Genomic DNA, 25,548 nt, shown 5'->3' on the forward strand with positions numbered 1-25,548 from the left:
TGGCTGCTCAAATAAAGACTACATTTCCCAGAGTCTCTTGCAGCTGCGTATGGGCATATAACCAAGTACTGGCCAATAGGAAGTGAGGAGAAGTGACGTGTGCAATTCCTGGGGCATACCCTGCCCTTCTATTTTCTCTCTTCTCACTAGACAGATGTAGTCCTGCTGGGTGGGGCCATGCAGAGGAAGGTATCACCCAAGGGATGACAGAGCAACAAGAGGGAAGGTGGCTGGGTCCCCAACCTCATGGAATTGCCCAGGGCTGCTTATGTCTGGACTGTTACATGAGGGAGAATTTAAAACTCCTATCTTATCCAAGCCACAGGTATTTTAAATGTCCGTTATATCTAATGAATCGATATATTAATTACTCCATTCCACAAATGCTTTTCAAGTTTAGATCAATTCAGTGAAGTGCTAAGTACATGCTAGCTGGTGGGCTCGATGCTGGCGATTCAAAATGAAAGCACACACACCATCCACCCTCCAAGGAATTCTAGAAAGAACTGGTGGCCTTCTTCATAAGTTTCCACCAATAAATAAACCAAATTCCTGAAGTGTCAGGGCACATTTCTAGTGTTCCAATCCCCAGATGCACTCCTAGGAGCACCAGTCCCTCAAGATGCTCTACGATGGACCCACGTTTTTTTTCTGCAAAGGGCCAGATAGTATGTTAGGCCTTAAGGACCACATGTTCTCTGTCATAACTACTTGACTCTGCCACTGTAGTTGGAAGGCAGCCACAGAATACTAAACAAGTGGGAGGGGCTGTTTTCTCATACAGCTTTATTTATAAAAATAGGTAGCAAGCAGCTATAGTTTGCTCACCACTGCTCTATGGTAATAAAATATTTAAACAGATCTTCTTTTTGATGGTTACAAGAAACATAGGATATTAAAAACACTGAGTATTTCTTTAAAGCTTATTTAATTTTAAGCTAGTGTTCCCCAGATTTTTTGAATCACGTAACCCTTCTTTATAATGCATATTCATATCCCAGAACTTGCTTTCTTAATGTGTTATTGCAAATACTGGCTAAGTAGATAACTTAATGAATTATTTTCAGCGCACATAAAATATAGAGTAATATAATGACCACCTACATGCTGACCATCCAACACAATTGAAATAATAAAGTCTTACAAGCACAAAAGCCCCTGCACCCCGCCTCTTGACTCCATCATCTGTCTACCTTTCTGCGTACCCTCTCTCCTGAATTCGACATTGTCATTACTATGCAGGCTTCATTCTTTTTACTACATATGTAAATTCCTAAAAATATACAGGATGTTTTACATGTTGGTGAACTTTATAGAAATGTTAGCAGACTGCATAAATCCTTCTTCAACTTGCTTTTTTTTGCATCATATTTGAGAGTTGGCCATGTAATAACAGATCGATCTAGTTCATTTATTTTCACTGTTACTTGGTTTTCGATCAAATGAACACAACACAATTTATTATCCATTCTCTCTAGGCAGCTTGTTTGTTCCTCTCTTTTGCTACTATAAAATGCATTTATGAATATCCATGTACATGTCTCCTTATTTCTATATGGGAACCTTTTTCTAGGGTCTAGATCTAGAGTAGAATTATATCTTTTCAAATTTACTTTGAAGAAGATCCAGAGTCTCCTCCAGTGGTGTTGAAGAGTTCTCACTATTCCACATCTTTGCTTGGAACTGGCATTGTCAGATTTTAATTTTTTTTTGCCAATCTGACTGGTTTGAAATGCATACCTGAGTGTGACCTTGAATTGCATTTCCAGGATTACTAGCGAAGTTAGGGCCTTTTCACATATTTCTTGGCCGCTTGATAGAATATTTCAATGCTAAGTTTTTACAGAGAGCACTGGCATTGGAAATGCTGATGATGCTAGATGGATGTAGTGCGTCTGACTTCCTAAGAGGAACTGAGGCTGGAGGCTGATCCTTTCCAGATGAACTGAAAGGCCTGGTGCAAAAATGACGTTCACATTTCCCATGTGTTCTTCATTAGGGCTGCTTTTCTAGTAGAGAGAATGTTGGCTTTGGAGCAAGACAGACCTGACTCAAATTCCAGATGGGTCACATTCTCTATATAACTGTGGGCAGGTTTCTTGTCCTCCTGGAATTCCAAGTTCCTCAGGTGTGAAGAAGAAAAGGAAGCCCGTCGTAGGGCTGAAGGAAACTGAATGGAGGTGGGCATAAGAAATGCCCAGAACTGTGTCTGGTCCATGCAGGCTCTTGATTGTTCTTGCCATCTTGTGGAGATATGAGAGGGCGTGAACTGCAGTTATTCTTATTTTCTTTGCCCATGACCTGCCTCAGTTTCCCCCACAGGTAACAGTGTCCCTGCCTGATATGATCTGGATTTCTGTCTCTGCCCAAATCTCATGTCGAATTGTAATCCCCTGGTTGGAGGAGGGGCCTGGTGAGAGGTGACTGCATCATGGGAGTAGACTTTCCCCTTGCTGTTCTCATGATAGTGAGTGAGTTCTCATGAGATCTGACTGTTTAAACGTGTGGAGCACCTCCACCTTTGCCCTTTTCCTCCTGCTTCAGCCATGTAAGACCTGCCTACTTCCCCTTCCGCCATGATTGTAAGTTTCCTGAGGCTTCCCCAGCCATGCTTCCTGTACAGCCTATGGAACGGTGAGTCAATTAAACCTCTTTTCTTTATAAATTACCCAGTCTCAGGTATTAGTAGTTCTTCATAGCAATGTGAGAACAGACCATTACCATGTCATTTTGCATATCTAACATCCGATCACAAAACTGAATAATTTTCCGAGCTAGAAAGGACTTTGGAGATCATTCAATCTGGTGGTTCTTAACCTTTTGTAGGGTGATTTAGTGAACTGATGACCATCTACTTTGGGAAAATGGCATGTTTTTGAGCTTTTAGAAGTACGGGACTGGTTCTTTCTTTGTTACCAAAAACACTTTTGTCCTGACTTTGGGCTAAGCACTTTGTACTAAGCTCATGACTTTTTAGTGCTGGCCTAATGGCTAGGAAAGATAACGTCCTCATGTAATTAATATTTTAAACTAGAGTTTTGGAGCTTTGCTGGCTGAGGAAATAAGTGCCTTCATTAGAAATTTAATAGACTCAAGGGTGTACCAAAAATAAATCAATATGTAATCAATAAATCCCTGTTTCCCAGAAAGCCAAATCTCACATGGCAAACTACATACCCTCAAGACTGCCAGCCCGAATCTGAAGGCTTACATTGGAAGTCAGCCCCAAATGCCATTTAAGATGTTGTTCCCTGTGTTGCTATAAGTACCAAATGTGTTTCTGTTTTGCTTTTAACACTTTGGAAGCTCAGAACAAATTCCATGTGTTGGCAAACTCTCTGCCGCCTGCAGTCTGGTTTACACCCACACCAGCCTGTTGGAACGGCTGTTGTAAAGGGCACTAATGACTTCCTCACTGCCAGCCCAGTGGCCTCCTTTCTCTGCGGGTGTTGCAACCTTGGATTCTGGTGACCTCCTTCCATCTTAGTTTCCCTGGTCCCTGCGACTCCATTTTCTCTGGGCTCTTCTGTGACTCTGGACCACTCTTTCTTGTCTCATATTGACGGCTCTCCATCACTTGCTTCCGGCAGCAACCTCCTTCACACCATGACTTCGATAGCATTTGCCAGAAGGCCCCCAAATGCTTCTTTAGTTGAGACCTCTCTTCTGAGTTCTATACCTGAGTTCTCACCTTCCTACTAACGTGTTTCTGTGGAAGCCTTTTTGCACGTAAATTAGTCCAAGAGGTTGGGCACAGTGGCTCATGCCTATAATCCCAGCACTTCGGGAGGCTAAGGAAGGTGGATCACTTGAGGTCAGGAGTTCCAGACCAGCCTGGCCAATGGAAAAACCCTTCTCTACTATAAAAAATACAAAAATTAGCTAGGTGTGGTGGTGGGCGCCTGTAGTCCCACCTACTGAGGAGGCTGAGGCAGGAGAATCACTTGAAACCAGGAGGCGGAGGTTGCAGTGAGCTGAGATTGTGCCATTGCACTCCAGTCTGGAAGATAGAGTGAGACTTCACCTCAGAAAAAAAATTAGTCTATGAAAAGTGTCAGTCTGTTCACTTATAGCACCACCAACACACTTCTTAATAGCACTCTGCCTCCTTCATTCATTCAACAATTATTTATTGAGCCCCAACTATGTGTCAGTCCCCATGATCAAGGCAACTTGTTTCTGCCCCAGTCCTAAAGAGAGGAGGAGGCCATCTGTCTGGAATACAAGTCCAGGCTGTGACCCTTTCTTCTGTAATAGGCCATGTCCCCTTGTATCTCTCCTGGCCTCTGCTCACTTGGGGCATGGCCCAGCCACTCAAGGGCCACGTTTCCCATCTGCACAGGTCCTCCTTCCCTTCTGCTCTCTTTACCATTAGTGATTCCCTCTCTGGTTGCAAATGCTGGATGCAAATGATGGATGTTCAACTGCTTTGATTATGGTTCAGTACTCCAGCCAGTGATGGCTTTCCAAATCTCGTATTTCAGAAGCAACAGAAAACCTGAGTCATACAGAGGAACACTGGAGTCACAGGTGGGGACAGTGACTCCCAAGCCAGACAGCCCCAGCTGATTTTCTTCCAGCAGTGGCAGAAGGTCCAAGACACACCAGACCTCAGTGAGGGCTACCGACCGTATCCCAAATGGTACATTGTCACATCTCTCCAAGGTATTTATTTCCTCTCCTTTTAGAGGGCAACAAGGCTATTGTTTTTGGCAACCAGAAAGAACTGACCTTCCTGGTCCAGAGGGAGAAAATAAGCTACTATTTCATGTGCATTTGCTATGACACAAGTATTGTGCTAAATGGTTTGTATATATTATTTCATCTAATCCTCCTCGCAACCTTATGAGGTAGATATAATTATTGTCTTAATTTTATAGATACAGAAATTGAGGCCCAGAGAGGTAAGTAACTTGCCTAAGGTCACACAGAGAGTAAGTGGTGCAGTCAGGATTCGAACCCAGGCAGTTATGCTGCAAATCCTATAGTTCTAACCACAGTGCTCTGCTTCCTTTCTGAGCAGATGCTGGAGTGTGGACTTAATTCCCTGATAACCTTGCTCCAATAAAGAAGCCTGATAAGGAGTCTCTCACTTGGATGAACAACCAACATTTAAAAAAGGAAACCAGCTGGGTGCAGTGGCTCATGCCCGTAATCCCAGCCCTTTGGGAGGCTGAAGTGCGTAGATCACCTGAGGTCAGGAGTTCTAGACCAGCCTGGCTAACATGGTGAAACCCTGTCTCCACTAAAAATACAAAAATTAGCTGGGCATGGTGGCACATGCCTGTAATCTCAGCTACTAGGAGGCTGAGGCAGGAGAATCACTTGAACTGGGAGGTGGAGGTTTTAGTGAGCCGAGATCACACCACTGCACTCCAGCCTGAGTGACAGAGCAAGACTCTGTCTCACACAAGCAAGCAAACAAACCAATGAACCGCACACACACAAATGGAACCCATTAGTACTTCTCCCACATTGTCCTGTGCCACGTTTATTAAATCCATCCCTAGCTATACACACTCCCATGCTAGAAGCTTCAGAGTCAGCTTTTAATGTAAACCTTTGGTGAGGGGCCTTAACAACACAGGCACATGCCACAAAACCCAACAGCCAAGTCCGTTTCCCTCCAACCACTGCCTTCCAGTGTTACGGGCTGACATGTGTCCCGAAAAAGATGTTTAAGTCCTGACTCCTTTTCCATGTCGACATGACCTCATTTGGAAATAGGGTCTTTGCAGATATAATCTAATTAAGATGAGGCTACCAAGGTGGGTTTTAATCTAATCTGACTGCTTTCCTCGTAACAAGATGGAAATTTGGACACAGACACAGAGGGGAGAGGGCCATGTGAAGACAGAGGCAGAGAATGGAGTGACGCTGCCACAAGCCAAGGAATGCCTGCGGCTGCCAGAGACTGGAAAAATTAAGGAAGGATCCTTGACTTTAGATGGAGGCTTTCGAAGGAGTATGGCCCTGCAGCCCCTTAGTTTTGTGTTTTTAGCCTCTAGAAAGATGAGACAATAGATGTCTGTTGTTTTAAGCCAACCAGTATGTGGTACCTTGTAACTGCAGCCCTAGGAAACGGATACTCCAGCTTCCCAATTCCCCTCTTTGGAGATCACTCTGGTTATCTGTTTCTTATCCACCCTTCCAGAGACAGCCTAACCATGTACCGCAGATGCACATGTGGGTATTTCACACAAGGCCAATGCTGACACCGTATACCAGGCGTCCCCAAACTACGCGCGGGCCGCATGCAGCCCCCTGAGGCCATTTATCCGGCCCCCCACTGCACTTCAGGAAGGGGCACCTCTTTCATTGGTGGTCAGTGAGAGGAGCACAGTATGTGGCGGCCCTCCAACGGTCTGAGGGACAGTGAACTGGCCCCTTGTGTAAAAAGTCTGGGGACACCTGCCATATACCCTGCTATGTATGGTTTTTTTTTTTAAATTTGAGAACAACCCAGGACCATCTTTTTTATTGTGATAAAACAGACATAACATCAAATTTATCACTTTAACCATCTTTAAGTGTGCAGATCTGTGCATTGAGTACATTCACATTGTTGTTCAGCCATCCCCATCATCCATCTCTGTCTGAAACTCTGTACCCATTAAACACTCACTCCCCATCCCTGGTGCCCCACCACCAGCAGCACTAGGACAATTTATCACTCCCTCTTCCCGACATTCATCACCAAGTCCTGCTGCTTCTGCCTTCTCTGTTGCTCTTGCATCCTCCCGTTTCTCCATCCTCACTGCTCCTGCCTTCCTCCAGCCGACAGCATCCCATGTGGATCACGTCCCTCCCTCCTCACTTGCTCTCCACCCCCACACCCTCTACCCCCGCTCCCCTGTCCCTGCCCGTCTCAGCCCACTGTCCACAATGCCAGCAGCCCCTCTTTCTAAAATATAGATCTGTTTTCAGTTCCTCGTTTACAAATCTGCGAAAGCCCCCGCCCCCTGCAGGATACTGTCAAAGTTCTTTCGCATGGCATAAAAAACCTCCCACGGTGAGTTCGGCCCGGCCTTCAGCTCTGTATCCAATGCCCGGTGCGGGGCCCAGCCCACAGTGGGTGCTCGCTGTTTGTCGGGCCCTCTGCTCTCTCTGTCTGAATTCCCTGTGTTTCCTCCAACAGTTTCCCACCTTGAGGCCTTTGCATATGTGGTCCCCTCTGTGTGGACTTATTTCTCGAATGCTTTCTTCCCTTCTTTCCTGTTTTCGCCTTCTCCGCCTGCTACATTTGTTTATTCTTCAGAATTTCAATTAAATGGTACCTCTGCAGGGAGGTCATTTCTTGTTCCCTCAAACCTAGATCTCTGCTGGCCTCTCTAGAGTAGCCCCCACATTCTTCTGTAATTACTTGTGGACCTCTCTGCCCACCTCCCACCCAGCTAAGCACAGAGCAGGCCAGCAGACAGCAGGTGCTCCACACACGTCGATGAGTGCAAGGCACTAGCCTGGCTCCGGGAGCAGGCTCCGCGGCCCGTTCCTGATTCTGTTAAGTGAGGACAGTTGAGCCCCAAAGCAGCTCCCCAGGGATCAGGGAGAGGGCAGTTTCTCTGTTTTCTGGGAGGCGCTAATGCATTGACATCGGTTCGGGGGAGGCAGCGGCTCCAAATGGGTCAGCACGGGGCCGTGGCGTGGAATGTGATGTCTGCTAGAGGTGAAGAAGGGGTTGGCAGCCCAGCCAGAGAGTCTGTAGGGAGCTGCAGAATTTGTCCCGGGCCAGTGAAGGACAAGGGCATTCGAAGACGAGAAGAGAGCAGTTTCTGACTCTGTGAGAGGCTGGGGAGCTTTCTAAGGCCTCACGGAGCCACATGCTAGGCCCAGGTGCTCAGCCTCTGCAGGTGATCTGTGGAGGGAAAGATGGGGGAGGCCCGAAGTCTGAAATCAGGGTCAGCGTGTGGACATGACTGGGGGAAACAGCTGGTGCAGATGTCGCTCTAGATGGCTTATGGATAGGCATAAGCCCCTTGCCCCATAAGATACCAAGGAAAGGAAGCTCCTGCTTCCTTTAAAGCAGGAACATGACACTGTCCCCGCCCCTGTAAGGAACTGAGGAGCTCTCTGAACACCTGATGGACGTGTCCCTCCCTCCTCACTTCCTCTCTACCCCCACATCCTGTTTTGTTTTCTTTGTGGAACTCAGGCTGTGTGAAATCAACTTGCTCATTTGTTTGCTATTGTTTACCATCTGCATCACCCCAGTGACATTTAAGTCCTGGGAACTCCATGTCTTCTGAGCCCAGAATAAGATCAGGTACCACACAGATCTGAGGATGGAATGGATGGTAACTTCTGACACTAAGGGTTGGAATTCCCCTTATCTGGATGACTTTCTTCCCAAAGGGCCACAGAGGTTGTCCTGTGTGGGCCGGGCAGGCCTCAGCACCCCATTCATCTTTGGTAAATGAACCTGAACTTCCAGCTGTCATTATAGGGCTATACAGGAAAAGTGCTGCTGAGGCCCAGCCTTCACCTTAGGATCCAGTTTGGCCCACACCAGACAAATAACAAAACCTGTCAGCCTCAAAAGGTGCCCAGGGACCTGAGAAGGATTGAAGGTAGCAGGTCAGAGATTGGTATAATTCGTTAAATTCACCCTTGACCCTCGCCGAGGCTCCTCGGCCCGTAAGGCAGCTGTTACTACCATCTTCACAGAGGATGAACCAGGTCCTGTGAGATGGGGACGAGACTTGCCCAAGGTCACCTGCTAGGAAGCAGCAGACCCAGATGAGAACATCTGTGTGGGGATTGGCACTTAGTAGGTCCTCAATAAATACAAGAGAGTGAAGGCAAGAATGTAATGACTCAGGCCTCCTGAGGTCCATTCTAATATTATTTGCACCTTACCACCCGTAAACTTTTCCATTCTGGAAAAGCTCAAAATCTGGTTTACATTTCAGAAACACTTGCAAAAAGAGTAAGCATTTTCTGGAATAAACTCGTGGTTCAAATAGCCCCCAAATCCTGTTGATAGGTACCATTTATCAGCTAAGAGAAGGCTTAAGAACACCCCTGACAACCTTTATTTTAACACAGCTTTCAATCCAGAGCAGAAAAATGGCCTCTTATACGAGGAAAACAACAGTATTTACTCTGTATATTTCCAAAGTGTTTCAAAACCAGTAATTAAGAAACCATAAGAAATCCTGTCAAATGTATTAACTACTGTTTTCTTCCCTACCACCACTCTCCCCTCTCCCTCACCTTCTAAAGAACAAGAAAAAGAAAAAAAAAAGGAGGGGAGGGGGGAGAATTCACCAGGTTTGAATTATCTGATACTTTAATTAAGGAAGAATAAATGGGTCACCACTGTGAGCTTAGAAACACAGCCTCATGGAATGGAATTCCTTTTTGAATAAACCTGATCAACATGGTAAGACTTTCCCATAGCTGCATAAAGACAAAAGCTGAGCTCTGGCAGCTTTTGATCAAGGTCACTCTGAAAATCAATGGCAGTGCCAGCATCAGACCCAGGAATCCTTGACTCTGGTCTCTCTGTCCCAGCTGATATCCAGGCTGCCTCCCACCAGGAAATCTCGACCAGCTGGTAGGTAATTATATGTGCTAATAGTCACTGACACTCCAGCCACCAACACTACGTCCCAAGTTCCTACATTTGTTAGAACACCAAACTGCCTTCCCCTTTCTAGGGCTGTTTATTCAGAGGGAAGGAGCTCAGTTCTGACTGACTCCGAACAAGGAGCCCACTTGGCAACTTCTTAAATGAATGTGTGGGAGGGGAGAGAGGCAAGGAGACTATATTTTTACCTTATTTGCCAAGTCTTCCATTCTAGACCTGCTCTGCCTCACAGCAGCTGTGTGACCTTGGACAAGTCCTGTAAACTGAATGGGCCTCAGCCTTCTTATCTGTAAAATGGGATAATAAAGCCTGTCTTGCACAGTTGTTGGGGACAACTATGTACACGCCACAAGGACTGTGAGTGTAAAGAACAGTTTTGGTCCCTGGTATCTATCTGTTGGGTGTCTTGAGTGAACAAAACTTTGATCCTGTTATCTGCAAAATGGAGACAGTAATTCCTACTTCATGCCACATTAAATGAGATTAGAAAATATATGTGTAGATGTATCTATATGTTGATTAGTCTGAAAAATAAGTATTCTTTTTAAAAGAAATGGTTTATCCTTTCATTTCCTAAATTTTTTGTAGCTAATAGAAGTTGTAAATCCTACACTTACTATTTAGGTAAGCTAACTGAATATTTTAGTTTTCTCTTTGAAGATGATTTCCAAATCAGATGAAAACTGAGCTCAAATGATCAATTAGTATATTTTCTGTATACAAAACATCATGCAGGAGATAAATGAGTCAAGAATGAAGAGATAAATGACTGAAAAGAGCCCAGGGACTCAGAGGAACCAGCTTCTCTGCTCCTCTGTGCATTCCCGCCTGCATGGACATCACACTCACATTCATACTGAAACTGAAATCCTTGGTGTGACTGCCAGAACGACACACACTTGGTCGCTGGACCATGCAGAAACAGCTCTGTGCTGGAGAAAGGGCGCAGAGATGGACAGTGGCCCCTGAGGCTCACGCTCAGTCTACACAGTTGTGAAAAGGGACAGAGCTATCCAAAGAGGATTATCAGCGTCCTCTGAGAGGGTTTGTCTAGGTCTAGGGTGAGGGAGCAGAAGAATGACACATGGTTCTATCAGTGCGTCTCTGGGTGTGATATCTGGCTCCCAACTCTGTCACTTGCCATCTGTGTGATGTCGGCAGAGTTACCTAATGCCCCTAAGCCTTGATTTCCTCCTCTGTAAAATGGGGCAACACTGCTTTTCCTGGATACCAGTGTTTGTTTTGAGACTCTCATGAGAATGTATTAAAGCCTTTCCAAAATTACAGAGCAATACCTAAGCAGGAGCCTCCTTATTAGTTCAGTGGTAGTGGAGACTCGGGAACTTTAGCTAACAGTGACCACTTTGTAGGCACTTATCTCCTTTCAGGCATTGTTCGTATGGATACTGCATGTTCATGACCCCACTTTGTGCTCATGCCAACCTCTAGGCAGAGCTCCTATTAATATTTCCACGCGACTCACAGGAAAACTAAGGTCCAGAGAGGTTAACTAGCTTGTCCAAGGCTGCACAGTGCATCACTCCACCGGTGGGATCTGGACCCAGGCAATGGAACCCTGGAGCCCAGGCTCCTAACTTTTAAGTTGTGGAGTCTCCTGAAGGTATGACAAACAAGGAACACTTTGTCAGTTAGCATTTAGAAAACATCTGACTTTCCCTGTCATCCAGCAGCCCCGGGCTTCCTGCAAAAGGGGAACAGGAGCTACAAAGGCCTCCAGGGTCGAGAGGAGGGCAATGAGCAGGAGTGCTGGGAGTGAGCCTGCAGGCAGAATGTCCTCCCCATCCCTGAAAACAGGAGGCAGGACAATCTGGTGGCAGAGGCTGGATTTAGAATAGGACCACAGGAATCTCTTACTTGGCACCTCTACCTACAAGCTGTCCCACCAATGGCTTCCTAATCTGTAAAATGGGAAGATTATGCCAACCTCATGACGCTGCTTCAGGGATTAAAGGAGAGAAATCTTTTGTTGCAATTGATAATCAGCACATAGTAGGTTCTCAGTGAGTGACTGCTCCCTCACCTCTCCCTGAGACGGGCTGTTATTGTAGGTGACAAAGTGCAAGGCATGGTGGCACGGCCAGAAAAAGCCTAGACAAAAAGCTGAAGGCAGGAAAGCTCAGTGGTTAGAATTATGAGCCCAGGGCTCTGGGCTGCCTGAAGTCACATCCTGACTTTATTCTTTAGTACTATGGTGATTTTGGGCATTGTATCTGACCTACCTGTGCCTTAGTTTCCTTACCTTTCAAGTGAGCTTAGTAACAGGACCTACTTCACAGGGCTTGGGAAATATTAATCTGTGTAAAGCACTCAGAACAGTGCTAGGCATGTGGTAAACATCCACTAAACGCTAACAATTATGACTCGTCATGACCAGCTCTCTGCATGTTCTTGGGCTCTGGGCCTTCAGGGGGCTGTTTCATACTGCAAACTCTCCAGGCACACACGCACACACGCGCGCGCGCGCCCCACTGGGTTTCTGTGCTTTTTGCATTTAAAGCCAGATTATGACTCACCTGAGTGAGTTCTTTTGTATCTCTTGCTTTGGCTCAAAATGAGCACCCACGCATGGGGCCCCTGAGTGGCCCATGAGTAATTCCCACCTTGATGGAGGAGAGCCCTGGATACAGGCCTGAGGAATGCAGAGACGACCACTCCATCCTCACGCAGGTGAGAACGCAGAGGCGCTCTCTGACCCAGCCAGAATTTCACCCTGCAAGGGTTGGTTAATAAAACTACAGGAAGGCCGGATTTTACTGGGAAAGGAGAGAGAAAAAGAGACGGAGAAGCTAGGCGTAGAGAGAACAGCCAGAGAGAAGCCACACCAGCATCTGTAATCTAAGAATCGGACCGTCCTTCACGGCCCTCGCCGGGTTCTCTTTCATCCCTGCAACTCCAGGGACCTGCTTATTGTTCAGCCCGCGTCTGCCACTTCAACCAAGGAGCCTCCACCCCGGCGCTGCCGAGGTGTGCGGGGCGCAGGCTGCCCAGCGGGGCTCTGATTGGAGGGGTGGAGGCTGCGAGCCCCGCGCCTTCCCTCCCCCGCCGCCCTCCGCCCGCCCCCGCCCTACCTGAGCTGGCGCGGCTCGCAGTCCACGCCGGGCAGCAGCAGCCGGGCCGCCTGGCGGACGTCGTCGCTGTCCATGGAGAAGCTGCGGCGGTGGCCGGCGTGCGCCACGGCTACCCGGATCCACTCCATCAGCGGCGGCAGCACGAGGAAGGGCCTGCGGTGGGAGGAGGGAGCCGGAGACGCGCGTTAGGGCCTCCCTGGAGGCAGGGGCTGCTGGCTCGGCCCCACCCCCTGCTCGGGGCGGATCCCCCTCCGCCTCCCGACCCCCAGCCCACCCGCCCCCCGCTTTCCCCGGAGACCCTGCCTCTGAATTCCAGAGTAGTGGGAGAGCCTTTGGAGACATCCGGACCGCACCGGTGACCCCGGGGCAGGCTCTCTGGAATCCTTGGGCCTCAGTTTCTTCATCTGTAATCTGGGGATAATGTGACTAGGAAAGGCTAGGAGATAACTGATCTGGGGATGTTATCCCTCTCGGTGATCATGTGAACATAAGGATGAGTCACTTGAAGCACCAAGCGCAGGGTCTGGAGCGGCGGAAAACCAATCAGCGCCCCGTGTTATTTCTATTTGGGGCTCCCTGATTGTGGGCCCAAGCCTAAGGTGTCCTCCAGCGCTCCCTTCCCATCCTCAGCCTGGTCCCTGTCGTCTTTCTGGGGCTTTTTCAGGCTTCAGCTGTGCCCAGGCAACATGCTGCCAAAAGGCTTTCGCACCTGGAAAAGGCTCTCTAAAGAGAGCCAGGTTAACAGGCAGCCTTCCCCAAGACCCAGCCAGGCTGGGCAGCCACCCAGTAGCGCCCCCAATTCCAGGCTCTTTGGACTTTGGTCACACCCCTGAAACTCTGAGAGCCTCAGGTTCCCAGCCTGCTAATGGTATCTTAGCAGGCTGCTGCAACAATGCCTGCGACGGAAGGACAGCTTTCTAAGTGCCATGCATTTGTGCCATCTTCCCATTTCTTCCAGCGATTGTAAAATTTGTCCTTACATTAGGATTACTGGAAAAGATATTGAAAAAATAATGACACTTGAGTCCTGTCCCAGGGCTTCTGATTTAATTGGTATTAGGGTGTGGCTGGACACAGGGAATAGGGTTTTTTGTTTTTGTTTTTGTTTTTTTAGATGGAGTCTTGCTCTGTTGCCAGGCTGGAGTATAGTGGTGTGATCTTGGCTTACTGCAACCTCTGCCTCCCGGGTTCAAGTGATTCTTCTGTCTCAGCCTCCCGAGTAGCTGGGACTAGAGTTGCACACCACCACACCCAGTTAAGTTTTGTATTTTTAGTAGAGATGGAGTTTCACCATGTTGACCAAGATGATCTGCCCACCTTGGCCTCCCAAAGTGCTGGGATTACAGGTGTGAGCCACCAGACCCAGCCAGGTACAGGTAGTTTTTAAAGCCTCCCCATGTGAATTTAATGTGCATCAGAATTATCTGGAGGACTTGTTAAAATACAAACTGCTGCGTCTCCTTCCCAGAGTTTCTGATTCAGTAGATCAGGAGAGGTACCCAAGAACTGCATTCCTAACCGGTTCCTATACAGATGCTGCTGGTCTGAGGACCACATTTTCAAAGAACTTCTGCTTTAAAGTCATCACGAGAGGGCCTGAAAACCATCTGGCCATCCAGAGACACTGATTGTGTTAGAGTCCAAGAACATAATTTTAATAGGCAGCCCCTGGGATTCTGATTCAGGTGGCCCAAGGACCACATTTTGAATAACGTACTACGTAGATCCAAAAGGTTTCCTGCTATTCAGCAGGGGTGAGACTAGTGTGAAGCCCATGGGGTTGCCTGGGTGCAAAACTGAAGGAGGCCAGGTTGTGCAAATATGTTCTGGGCATGTCTCTTGCCTCCCTCCACCCTGGTGCTGCCCTTCAGTTCAGCATGGCTGCTCTGGCATTGAGAAGAGGATGACAGGAAGATGGGCTTACAAGTCAGCCAGCCCCCTTGAGAAATGCAGATGTCATGAGCTTCCCAGAAAGTTTTTGGTGGCAGGTGCCAGGCTTCCTAAAGTCAGATCTATTTATCCAATGCTAATAATATTCAGCTGCTCAGCCATTTACATCCATCTCAGTTAATCTCATTCATGGTCTCATCTAAATGCCTAGGACCAACCTCTGTGCTAGTTATGATTATGCCCATTTCACTGATCAGGAGAACGATGTTGATCCGGTTTAAATATTGTGGCCTGGATCACAAGACTAGCAAGAGCTGGGAGTCAGACCGAAGTTATTTGACTGCATAGTCTGTGTGCAGAAACCCCCATGTGACATTGACACTCTCTTGTCCACCTTCATAGCATGCACTCTGTTACCCAGCATGCACCTGTCACCCCAGGGGTGATCAGGCAATGGACTCTTGCTGGCATGCGATGGGCTCATTCATGGGCATGCAGCTCAGCCTCCTGTCTGTAAGGCTTTCAGCCCTTTAAAAATCCACATCCTGCTTAACCTTCAAACCACAGGCTAAAATGCCATTTCTCCCTAGACGTTCCTCCTGACTTTACCCACTTGAATCCCTTGCACTGTGGGCCCCGCCCCAGAGGACTCCTCTGGTCTTACCCGCTGCCTCTGCAAATGCCCCATTAGAATGTAAACTCCACCAGGGCAGGGAACTGGGACTTCTTGGATCATTGCTCCAGCTGTAGCCCCAGGATGGTGCCTGGCAGACGGTAGGCACTTAATAAATATTTGCTCATGACACAGACTAAGATTTACCAATTTCTCACTAGGTGAAACTGATAAAATTGAGTTTCTGGACCTGTGGACCTATCTGTGGGGCAGACTCTCAGGGATTTTTCTGCCTGAATCAGCCTGCTTCTTAGGCTGTCTCCCTCATTCTCTCACCCTCTCCGTCACCTAAACTGAATTAGGCACTCAATAAACACACACTGACTTGAAATTGAATTGGATTCTACTGTCTCAGGTGAACAGAACTTATTTTTGTCAGTGTCTCCATCACTGTTGGAAACTAGCCCCAAGTGCTCAGAGGACTCCTCTCTGGGTTATGTTTCAGAGGCGCCTCTCCACGTCATTCCTTTGCTCAGTGGCCCCAAAACACAGTCCACAACCCTGAGTCCCTGGGGGGCTGCGTCTCCATCACAGAACTGCCCTTGGGCTGCTGCCTTTCATGTGAGATGCCAAGTGAGGCCCAGGGCACACAGCCAACGCCTGGTGAATGCCAAAGAATAGCAATAAGAGGCTCTGCTGCCTTCAAAATAACACCTTTACCAAGACAGCTGGCAAGCCCCAGAATGAGACACCTTGAACCCCAGGATTCCAGCCTCTCCTGGAATTTTCTAGGTACCTATTCTCTCCTTTCAACATTGCCTTCTTTTTGTCACTCTGACCTTAATAGTTTATAAGCTCATGAATTCTTTGCTAGAAACTCATTTAAAAATCCTCTTATCTTGTCTACTCAGAGGGGGAAAGATGGCATTATTTATGATGTGTTCTTTGGAGGAATTGAAGGTGGGAAATAATTTGAGGGCCTTGAGTTGAGAAGAGGGTGGAGAACGCTGAAGAAAAAAATCTTGCATTCTCTTTATATATATTTTTTAAAGAGAACAATGTTCCACTGGTTGTCTCCTTTATTCTGGAGTTATTTGCAGTGACTAAAACCCAAAAGAAGCTTGAGGAGCTCATGGTTTAGTGAAGTGGTTCTCAGACTTCCTCGAATGTCAGAATCACATGGAGAGCTTGTTAAAATGGCAACGGCCATGATTTTACACCCAGAGTTTGGGTCCAATAGGTCTTGGGGTAGGGCATGGGCATCTGCATTCTGAATGAACTCCCCTGGAAATTCTGGAGCAAGCCAGGTTTCTTAATCCCCGACCAGGTGGCCTGAGATGAATAGAGGAGGGAGATGGTCCATTCAAGCAGGACAGTGGCCATCTGTGTCTTCACTGTGGTGTTAGGAAAGGTATGCAGGGTGGGACTGGAGGCTTTGGAAGGAAGGAGAAAGCCCTGGTGGGTTTCCTGCAGGGTCAAGCCAGCAAGTCAGCTCAGGAAGGTCATTGAATCCAGATTCAGGTAGGAGGCAGAGAACATACACAGACACGGCCCTTCTCTGAAATGGTGAAGAGAGAGCTGGTGATGAGGCTGGTCATCCAGGAAGGAAAAGGAGTTTGGCTGGGGAGTCTGGGTACCAGAAAGGATGTTATGGGACATGGGGAAAGCCTGGTTTGGGATTCTGCAGAACCGAATCCCAGCCGTGGATCTGCCAGTAACTCACTGGAGGGCTTCTCTGGCCCATCAACGTTTTGGCCTTCAACGTCTTCATTGTAAAGTGGGGTGGGTTTGGATCAAATGGTCTATTTCAGGGCTCAGCAAACCTTTTCTGTAAAAGGCTAGCTGGTAAGTATGTTAGGCTTTTTGGGCCATATGGTCAGTCTCTGTTGCTACTGCTCAACTCTGCCCTTGCAGTGAGAAAGCAGAAGCAGCCCAAATGATACACAAACGGAGTTTGGCCGTGTTCCAATAAAACTTTATTTACAGATTCGAATGGTAGGTCAGAGGTGGCTACCATTAGCCTGTTGGCTTCTTTCCAATGCTAGTATTCTTTGATTCTATTGGAAAGGCCAGTTGCTGGGGGCTTAGGAAGTATCTGGTGCGTGGGGCAGGGAAGATGGAGAGAAGACCACGAGGGTCCTAGTGATAGGGACAGAAACTTAAGGGGAGATCAGAAGATGGAACCCTCCCACAAAGAGGTCATGGTTGGACATGGGGACTATTGAGCCACAGGCATATCCAGAGGTAGTAGATTAAAAGGTATTGAAAGAGTTGCTGAGGGCGAAGTTGGAGATGTGGTAAAGAATGCGGAGTAGGTGCGGAACCTAGGAGTGAGAACATCCACGGGCTCAGGAATTCACCTCACATGCTAAACTCCTCAGGAATTCATCTCGTATGCTAAACTTCTCTGGGGTTCAGAGAAAATAGCTGTTGTTATGGGCTGAACTGTGCTTCCCCAAATTCCTATGCAGAAGCCCTAACTCCCAGTACTCAGAATGTGCCTGCATTTGGAGAAAGAGAGCCTTTGAAGAGGTAATGAAGTTAAAATGAGGCCATCAGAGTGGCCCTAATCCAGTCTGACTGGTGTCCTTAGAAGAAGAGATTAGGACACAAGAGACAGCAGGGTTGGGTGTGCGCCGTGGGGCAGGGGGTGGCCATGCACACCAAGGAGAGTGGCCTCGGAGGAGGACAGTCCTGCCAGCAGCTTGATCTGGGGCTTCCAGCCTCTAGAATGGGGAGTAAATCCATTTCTGTCGTTTAAGCCACCTAGTCCGTGGCATTTTGTTATGGCAGCCCCAGCAAACTAATATAACTGAGGTTTGACATTTTGAAGAAAACTTGAGCAAATGGTCCCCTAACCAAGAAATCCTGTTTAGAGGTTTCAGTCAGCAGCAGAGGGCCTTCAACTGGAAGCGCGAATTCTTTAGAAAGCTAATGGTGTTTGGTTTCCTTCAATCTATTGCAATAGGGGATGGGATCAAAGCCATTTAAGGATTGTACAGTGCTGTGTTTAGGAGCATGGGCTTTGGAGAGTGACTGATTGGAACTGGATTCTAGCTCTACTTCCAGCAGTGGGACCTTGAACAAGATATTTCAATTGTCATGCCTCAGTTCTCTGGGAAAATGGGGAAAATAATAGCACCCACTTCAGAGGCTGTGGTTGGCTGAAGAATGCCCCCCACCCCTAACCCAAGATGCCTACTTAGAACCTGTGAAAGCTGCTTTATCTGGCTCAACGGACTTTGCACGTGTGATTAAGTTCAGGATCCTCTAGGTGAACCCTAAATGCAATCACAAGGGTCTTTATAAAAGGGAGGCAAGAAGGTCAAAGGAGAAAGGAAAAGAAGTTGTGGAAGAGGTTGGAGCAATGAAAGGAAGACGCCATGAGCCGGGGAATGCAGGCGGCCTCTAAAAGTTGGAAAAGACAAGGAAATTGATGATCTCCCAGAGCCTCCAGAAGGTACCAACCCTGTTTACACCTTGACTTTAGCCCAGTGAGGCTGATTTTAGACTTCTGGCTGCCAGAACTGTTAAGAGAATGATTTTGTATTAAGAATCCATGTGCGTGGCAATTTTTTACAACAGTCACGGGGAACAAATGGACAGAGTTATTGGAAGAACTGAATGGGAATGATGTACGTAGCCTGGCACCCAGTACCGAGAAAGTGCTCAGTAAATGGTAGCTGCTATTATCATCATCACCAACATTCTTTTTAGCATCACCCACCTCCTCCCTGCCAGATGCAGGAAAAGGCCTTGCTACACAGAGCGACACAGAGGGATGTCCCTGCCTTTTCTTTTCAAATAGATGCAAACCTCTGCAGTTGCTATAGCCTTCCCTTTGTAAACGATGTGGCTGTGACTTTTCCTCTTTGTTATGTGTTGAGTGTTTCTTAGACTGGGGAGGCATTTAGATATTTGTGGTTTAGGAAGCTCATAATTCCAGAGACAGAGTGAAGGAAAAGCAGCTAAACTGATAGTAGTCCATATCCGGTGCTGGTTTCTATAGCAATACTCATTGTAACATCACTGCATCCGTGGGCACCAAAGCCAGGAAGATGACAAAGTTTAAGAGGTGGCCACAGCTGGTTATGGTTGTGACAGCCTACTGTGCAAGGTATGGTCCAGCTGTCCATTAGGATGGTTTCTGCAGATGGCCTGGAGTGGGAGGAGCCAAGGTAGTGTTTTAGGTCAGTGCTTCTTGCTTGTTTCTATGCCTTTGAATCACCTGGGATCTTGTTAAAATGCGGATTCCAATTCAGAGGGTCTGGGGCAAAGCCTGAGATTCTGCATTTCTTTTTTTGAGATGGAGTCCCACTATGTCACCCAGGCTGGAGTGCAGTGGCATGATCTTGACTCACTGCAACCCTCCGCCTCCCAGGTTCAAGCAATAGCAGCTAGGATCACAGGCATGTGCCACCACACCCAGCTAATTTTGTATTTTTAGTAGAGATGGGGTTTAACCATGTTGGCCAGGATCGTCTCGAATTCCCGACCTCAGGTGACCCACCTGCCTAGGCCTCCCAAAGTGTTGGTATTACAGGTGTAAGTCACCGCATCCAGTCAAAATCCTGCATTTCTAATGAGCTCCTAGGTGATGATGCAGCTGCTGGTCTATGAAACATATTTTGAGAAACCGGGACCCACAGAGAATCATGACTCAAGCCAGAAACCAGGGAAGGTGAATTCTGTTATTGTGTTTAAGCAGAAGAAAAAGGGGTCACAGGCCCAGGAGACAATGGAATAGAAGGAATTGAGCTGGTACATCAGATTGGCTGAGCCTGGTTCTTGAGCTTTTGCCACACTGCAAGTGAGGCTGGGAAAAGCTCTCGCCTGGTGGCTTCCGTTTTTATCATAAAGTTGGGTCTGTCTCCATGAGGATTCTCATTTAGTCTTCCAACAACCCTATGAAGCCCTTCAGTCTTGGGGAGTTTGTTCTGAACCAGACTATTTTGTATTCATAGCAGTATTTAGTATCATCATGGGAATATAAACACTTGAGAAAGACACCTTGTGATGTTAATTTTATGTATCTACTTGGCTAGGTCATAGTATCCAGATATTTAGTCAAACACTAGTCTGGATATAACAGTGAATTTTTAGATGAGATTAACATTTAAATCAGTAGGCTTTGAGTAAAGCAGATTATCTTCCATAATGTGGGTGGGCCTCATCCAAACAGTTGGAGGCATTAAGAGAAAAAAAAAAAAAAAAGACGGATTTTTCCCCAAATAGGGGATTCTGCCAGCCGAATACATTTGAACTTGAGCTGCAACCTCAATTCTCCTCTGGGTCTTCAGCCTGCTGGCCTACCCTGCAGAGTTTGGACTTGCCAGTATCTACAATCATGTGAGCCAATTCATTAAATCTGTGTGTGTATATAAAATATATCAGCCAGGGCTCTTCAGAGAAACAAAACCAGCAGGATATGTGTGTGTTGATCAATCTGTCCATCTGTCCACTCATCATTTATTCCATCTATCCATCTATCCATCCATCCATCTATCCACCCACCCATCTATTCCACCCACTCATCCATTGATTCATCCACCCAGCCACCCATCCATTCATTCATCCACCCACTCATGCATCCATCTATCCATCCATCCATCCATCCATCTACTCACCCATCTATTCCACCCATGCATCCATCCATTCAGCCACCCAGCCACCCATCCATTGATTCATCCACCCAGCCACCCATGCATTCATTCATCCACCCACACATGCATCCATCCATCCATCCATCCATCTACCCACCCATCTATTCCACCCACGCATCCATCCATTCAGCCACCCAGCCACCCATCCATTGATTCATCCACCCGGTCACTCATCCATTCATTCATCCATCCATCTAATCTCCCCTCCTTTCCACCAACATGTACACACATGGTATGGGTTCTGTTCCTCTGGAGAACCCTGACTGACACACATCTGCAGTGGGATTTAGTTGGATGCAGGGACATAGTCTTCTTTTTCCACTGCTGATTCTGCCTCCCTCACCTTCATACACAGCTGGCTGAGGCAGGGAGATTCCATGGAGTCAGGCTAGATCCCCTGGAGGATGACTTCCCCACATCCTGCCTATGAACAACACACCACTTGGGAACCAGGAATCAGAGGCCTCATGGGTAGAATTAGTGCTTTTAGGGAAAAGTAAGCCCTTTTGTACCAAAGTACAAGTCTTTTGCAGTGTGAAGGTCAGCACCACTTATAAGTGATTACATACATTGCCTGAAATGGGGCAAGTGGAAAAGGGCACAGGTGAGGAGGTGATTTCCACGATGGTGCCCAGGCACATGTGACTGACCAAGGAAGCATCTCTGGCTTTCCAGCTGTACATTTTAAGAAGATGACTTAGAGGGCTGAGGGCTGCAAACAGTGCTGAGGACAGGCAGGTCTAGGCAGAGCGAGCAAAAGTGATATGTGATTCCATTCCAATAACCACCTCCGCCCTGCCTGCAAACAGCTGCAGGTCCCCTAACCTTCATTTCTCTTCCCATCCCAGAGACGGATTCCTTTTCTCTTCCCCGCTTCTGCTTCCCTGGGGACGTGGCTGAATCTTTTATCTCCCTGCAGTCCCATGACTTCCACCTCCTTCTCCTCTCTGTATGTTTCCCATCGGTATTTAGGCATTCAACACACTCCAGGCTCTCGTAATTTCAATAGGATGTGAGCAAAACTGTAAGAATTCATGGTCCTCCTGGAGCATCAGCCTGGAAGCTCCATCTAGTTCTCCATCTTCAGGGAGCCTCCAGATCGCCTGGGGAGCTGGTGAAAATGCATGTTCCTGGGTCCGTGCCCATTTGCTTGGTGTATTAGTTTCCTATGGGTGCTGTGGCAAAAGCGCGAACTTGGTGGCTTGAAGCAACAATCTGGTGGCTGTATTTTGGACTTCTAGCCTCTCACAGCTCTGGAGGCCAGAAGTCCCATATCAAGGTGTTTGCAGGGCTTCCCTTCCCTCCTAGAGATCTAGGGGAGAGTCTGTTCCTTGCCCCTTTCGGCTTTTGGTGGTAGCTAGCATTCCTTGGCTCATGGCTAGTCACTTTAGTCTGTTTCTGTCTTACATCACTTTTCCCTATTTGTGTCGAGCATTCCTCTCCCTTAAAAGGATACCTGTGATTACATACAGGGCCCACTCAAATAATCCAGGAGAATCTCATGTCATAATGGAATCACATTGGCAAAGACCGTTTTTCTTTATAAAGTAGCATTTTCATGTTCTGGGCATTAGGACTTGATCACTTTGGAGTTATTTGTGATTTACCCTGTTGCACTTGGCACCTGCGTCTTATCCATTCTCCGTAGGTATTTTCTGATGCCAATCAGAGGCTGAGACTGTTAGGTCTAGAGAGTGCCAGCTCTGAACTGCAGGATGCTCAGCAAGCTCAGTGTCCATCACGCCCCACAAGGGGACCAGCCAGCCAGCCTGTGCCTCTCTCCTTTAGCTGCTGCCTGTGCCACAGACCAGCCTGGCTTAAGAAGGCAGAGGCCTCTGTGGCAGGAACCTGATCTCAAATGGGGTGGGATGATGATGGGGCCCAGGATTTAAATGGCCCTGGGAGGGGAGCTGCAGCCTCAGAAGTGGAGAAGCCACAGGCTCTGTGTGGGGCTGCCACAAAACACTCCTTGCAGGCTTGGGCACAAAAAAGTAAACATCCAGGAGGCAGCAGAGCCTGCACAGCTTCATATCCTGGGAAACATGGCTCTAGAAGCCTAAAAGGGCAGGGCCTGGACTGGTCAGGGCCAAGAGGCAAAAGCCAGGGTAGGCTCGTAGGGGTCCTGTGGGCCTGCTTCTGCCTCAAAAAAAAAAAAAAAATCATAAAAATTAGCAAAAGGCAGCATTCAGCCTTACAAAGGAAACCCATCACGCCTTCAAATCTGGTGCTGATATGGTAGAAAGGGTATGTTCTCTGAAGATACTTGTGCCCAGGCTTCTTCATTTGCTAGCTGTGGGACCTTGGGTAAACTACTCACCATCTCTGTGCTTCAGTTTCCTCGTATGTGAAACAAGGGAATTGTAAGGCCACACCTCAGGATTGTTGTAAAGATTAAGGAGAGAATGTCTGTAAGGTGCTTAGCACCTAGTAAATGCTCAACAAACTTAGCTGCTATTGAGGGCTTGTTATAGGTGAAGCAAGGCTCAGAATTTTTCTGATGTTAGCTCATTTGAAAATGACAAGAGCGCTAAAGTAACTGCTGTTAGTAGATAATGAAACAGAGGCACAGAGAGGTTATCTAACTTAGCTAAGGGCACACAGCAGTGAAAGGATATACTGCAGGCAACTGGGCTCAGAGCCAGGTCTATGATGCATGCATGCTATCATTTCCAGGCAGAGGCTAACAGCATGTGCAAAGGCCAAAAGGCAGCCTGGGGCCTGGTGCTTTGGGGGCCCTCAGCTCGTTGTGACTGGGGCTGAGATAGAGAGAGCAATGGAAGGAGAGGGACTGGTGGGAGGCAATGCTGGAAAGAGAGGCAGGGGGAGGAGCAGACAGGTTTGGCCTGCAACTTCTGGAATAAAACTGTAACTTCCTAATATTTTCATTCTTCCTCAGATAGGACTGCAGTTGAAACATACAAAATCAGCAACGTATTTGAAAAGAAACATCAAGAATGGATTGATATCCATTCTCACTGGAAACAAGAAAAAAAAAAAGGATGGACTGACAAAAACACCTCTAAGAATGTGAAACTATAGCTGTGACCCTTTGTTTAGAAAGTTAGCAAAGAAGAGCCAGGTGCGGCGGCTCACGCCTGTAATCCTAGCACTTCGGGAGGCCAAGGTGGGTGGATCACCTGAGGTCAGGAGTTCGAGACCAGCCTGGCCAACATGGTGAAACCCTGCCTGTACTAAAAATACAAAAAATTATTAGCTGGGTGTGGTGGCACATGCCTGTAGTTCCAGCTACTCGGAAGGTCGAAGCATGAGAATCGCTTGAATCTGGGAGGCAGAGGTTGCAGTGACCTGAGATTGTGCCACTGCACTCCAACCTGGCCAACAGAGTGAGACTCCATCAAAAAAAAAAATAAAATAAAATAAAAAGTTAACAATGAATATATTTGTACTGGGGCAGAGGCTGCTGGGGTTCCCTCTATATGTGTTCCCCTCTTCTTCCTTAGTAGTAAAACTCAGAATCTTTAGTTGGGCTCGTGACCATCCAGCATGAAGATTGTAGTTTTTAGCCTCTTTTGCACCCAGGAGACTGGTTCTTACAATAAGATCTAAGCAGTGGTTCCTTATGAGACTTCCAGGAAGGGCCCTAAAGGGAAGAGGCCCAACCTTCTCTGGTCTTCCCTCTATAAGCAAGAATGTGGACACGATGGCTGGTGCACAAGCAGCCAAATTGGACCATGCGGTGGAAGCCACTGGTTGACGAAGGCAGAGCAACTAGAAGCAGCACGTGGATTTCTGACCATTGCTTCAGTGGCCATACCCGCCCTGGAGTTTTTGCTTTCAGGCTTTGTTTATATAATAAACTTCTATCTTGTTTAAACACCACCTATTTGAGTTTTCTGACACTGGTAGCTGAATCCAAGTGACACTTGTATCAGTTCCCATAACATTTAAGTGATATCTCTATTTATTCTATTGGGGCAACATCGATTTATGTTTCTTTCTGTTTCCAAAAAGGGCAAAAACCTTTTCTCTTAACAGTTATTGTCTAGACACTATGAACTTATAAACTTGAGACTCTGTTCTCAGAAACTACACTTGTGAAAATACGTTACAATGAATTGTGTTTGTTCATTTAAAGGTGTGACCTATGTCACAGGAAGTTGAATTTGTTTATCAATCTTGTGAAAATTTACCAGCCATGGCTTTGAGCTTATAGTTAACCCAACCAAGAAAAATAACAATATAGACGTTGTTAGAGTCAGAAACATATCTCAAAGTCTTTATCCTTGCAAAAATTCTCTTGCAAACAAACATTTTAAATTTAAAATTAACAGATTATTTCTAAAACACCAAGCAGAATCTCTTTCTTCCACATCCCAAACCAGAAAGGAACATAAAAGAGAGGCTGAGCAGTCCAGAGCTCCCCCCATGCCATCTCTGGTGTCCTTGCCACTGTGTGGTGGCTTTGAGAAGAAGATATTCTAGTTCCCTTGTAATAAACCACTTGAGCTCACATCACCCTGCATTTGGCAGTATGACAGGATGGGTTAAATGTGTGCTCCAGCTCTGATCAATCAGAACCCTACTTAGGAAAACATAGACTTAGCTGATTGCCTGGGGCTCCTGTGTCGCTGCAGAATGATTCGTTCACTGAGTCAGAAGCATGTTTGGACCAGCTCTGTTATTCACTAGCTGTGTGATTTGTGTGTCATCTGTTCCACCACCTGGGCTTCGATGTCTGCACAA

The 25,548-nt window shown here is 47.1% G+C and overlaps 1 protein-coding gene across 4 annotated transcripts in view; it reads right to left on the reverse strand.

Annotated features, from left to right (window-relative positions):
- ABTB3 (ankyrin repeat and BTB domain containing 3) overlaps positions 1-25,548 on the reverse strand; it is a 345,548-nt gene that overhangs the window by 67,135 nt on the left and 252,865 nt on the right. For 3 of the 4 annotated variants that reach the window (XM_039472338.2, XM_039472337.2, XM_074402288.1), the window contains exon 4: positions 12,679-12,831. In XM_039472338.2, the coding sequence (XP_039328272.1) occupies positions 12,679-12,831 (153 nt within the window). Of the gene's footprint in view, positions 1-12,678; positions 12,832-12,981; positions 13,348-25,548 lie in introns of those variants that run through there. The other variant, XM_074402289.1, reaches the window with a different exon arrangement.

This window comes from Saimiri boliviensis, chromosome 7, assembly GCF_048565385.1.
Source record: "Saimiri boliviensis isolate mSaiBol1 chromosome 7, mSaiBol1.pri, whole genome shotgun sequence".
Lineage (NCBI taxonomy): Eukaryota > Metazoa > Chordata > Mammalia > Primates > Cebidae > Saimiri > Saimiri boliviensis.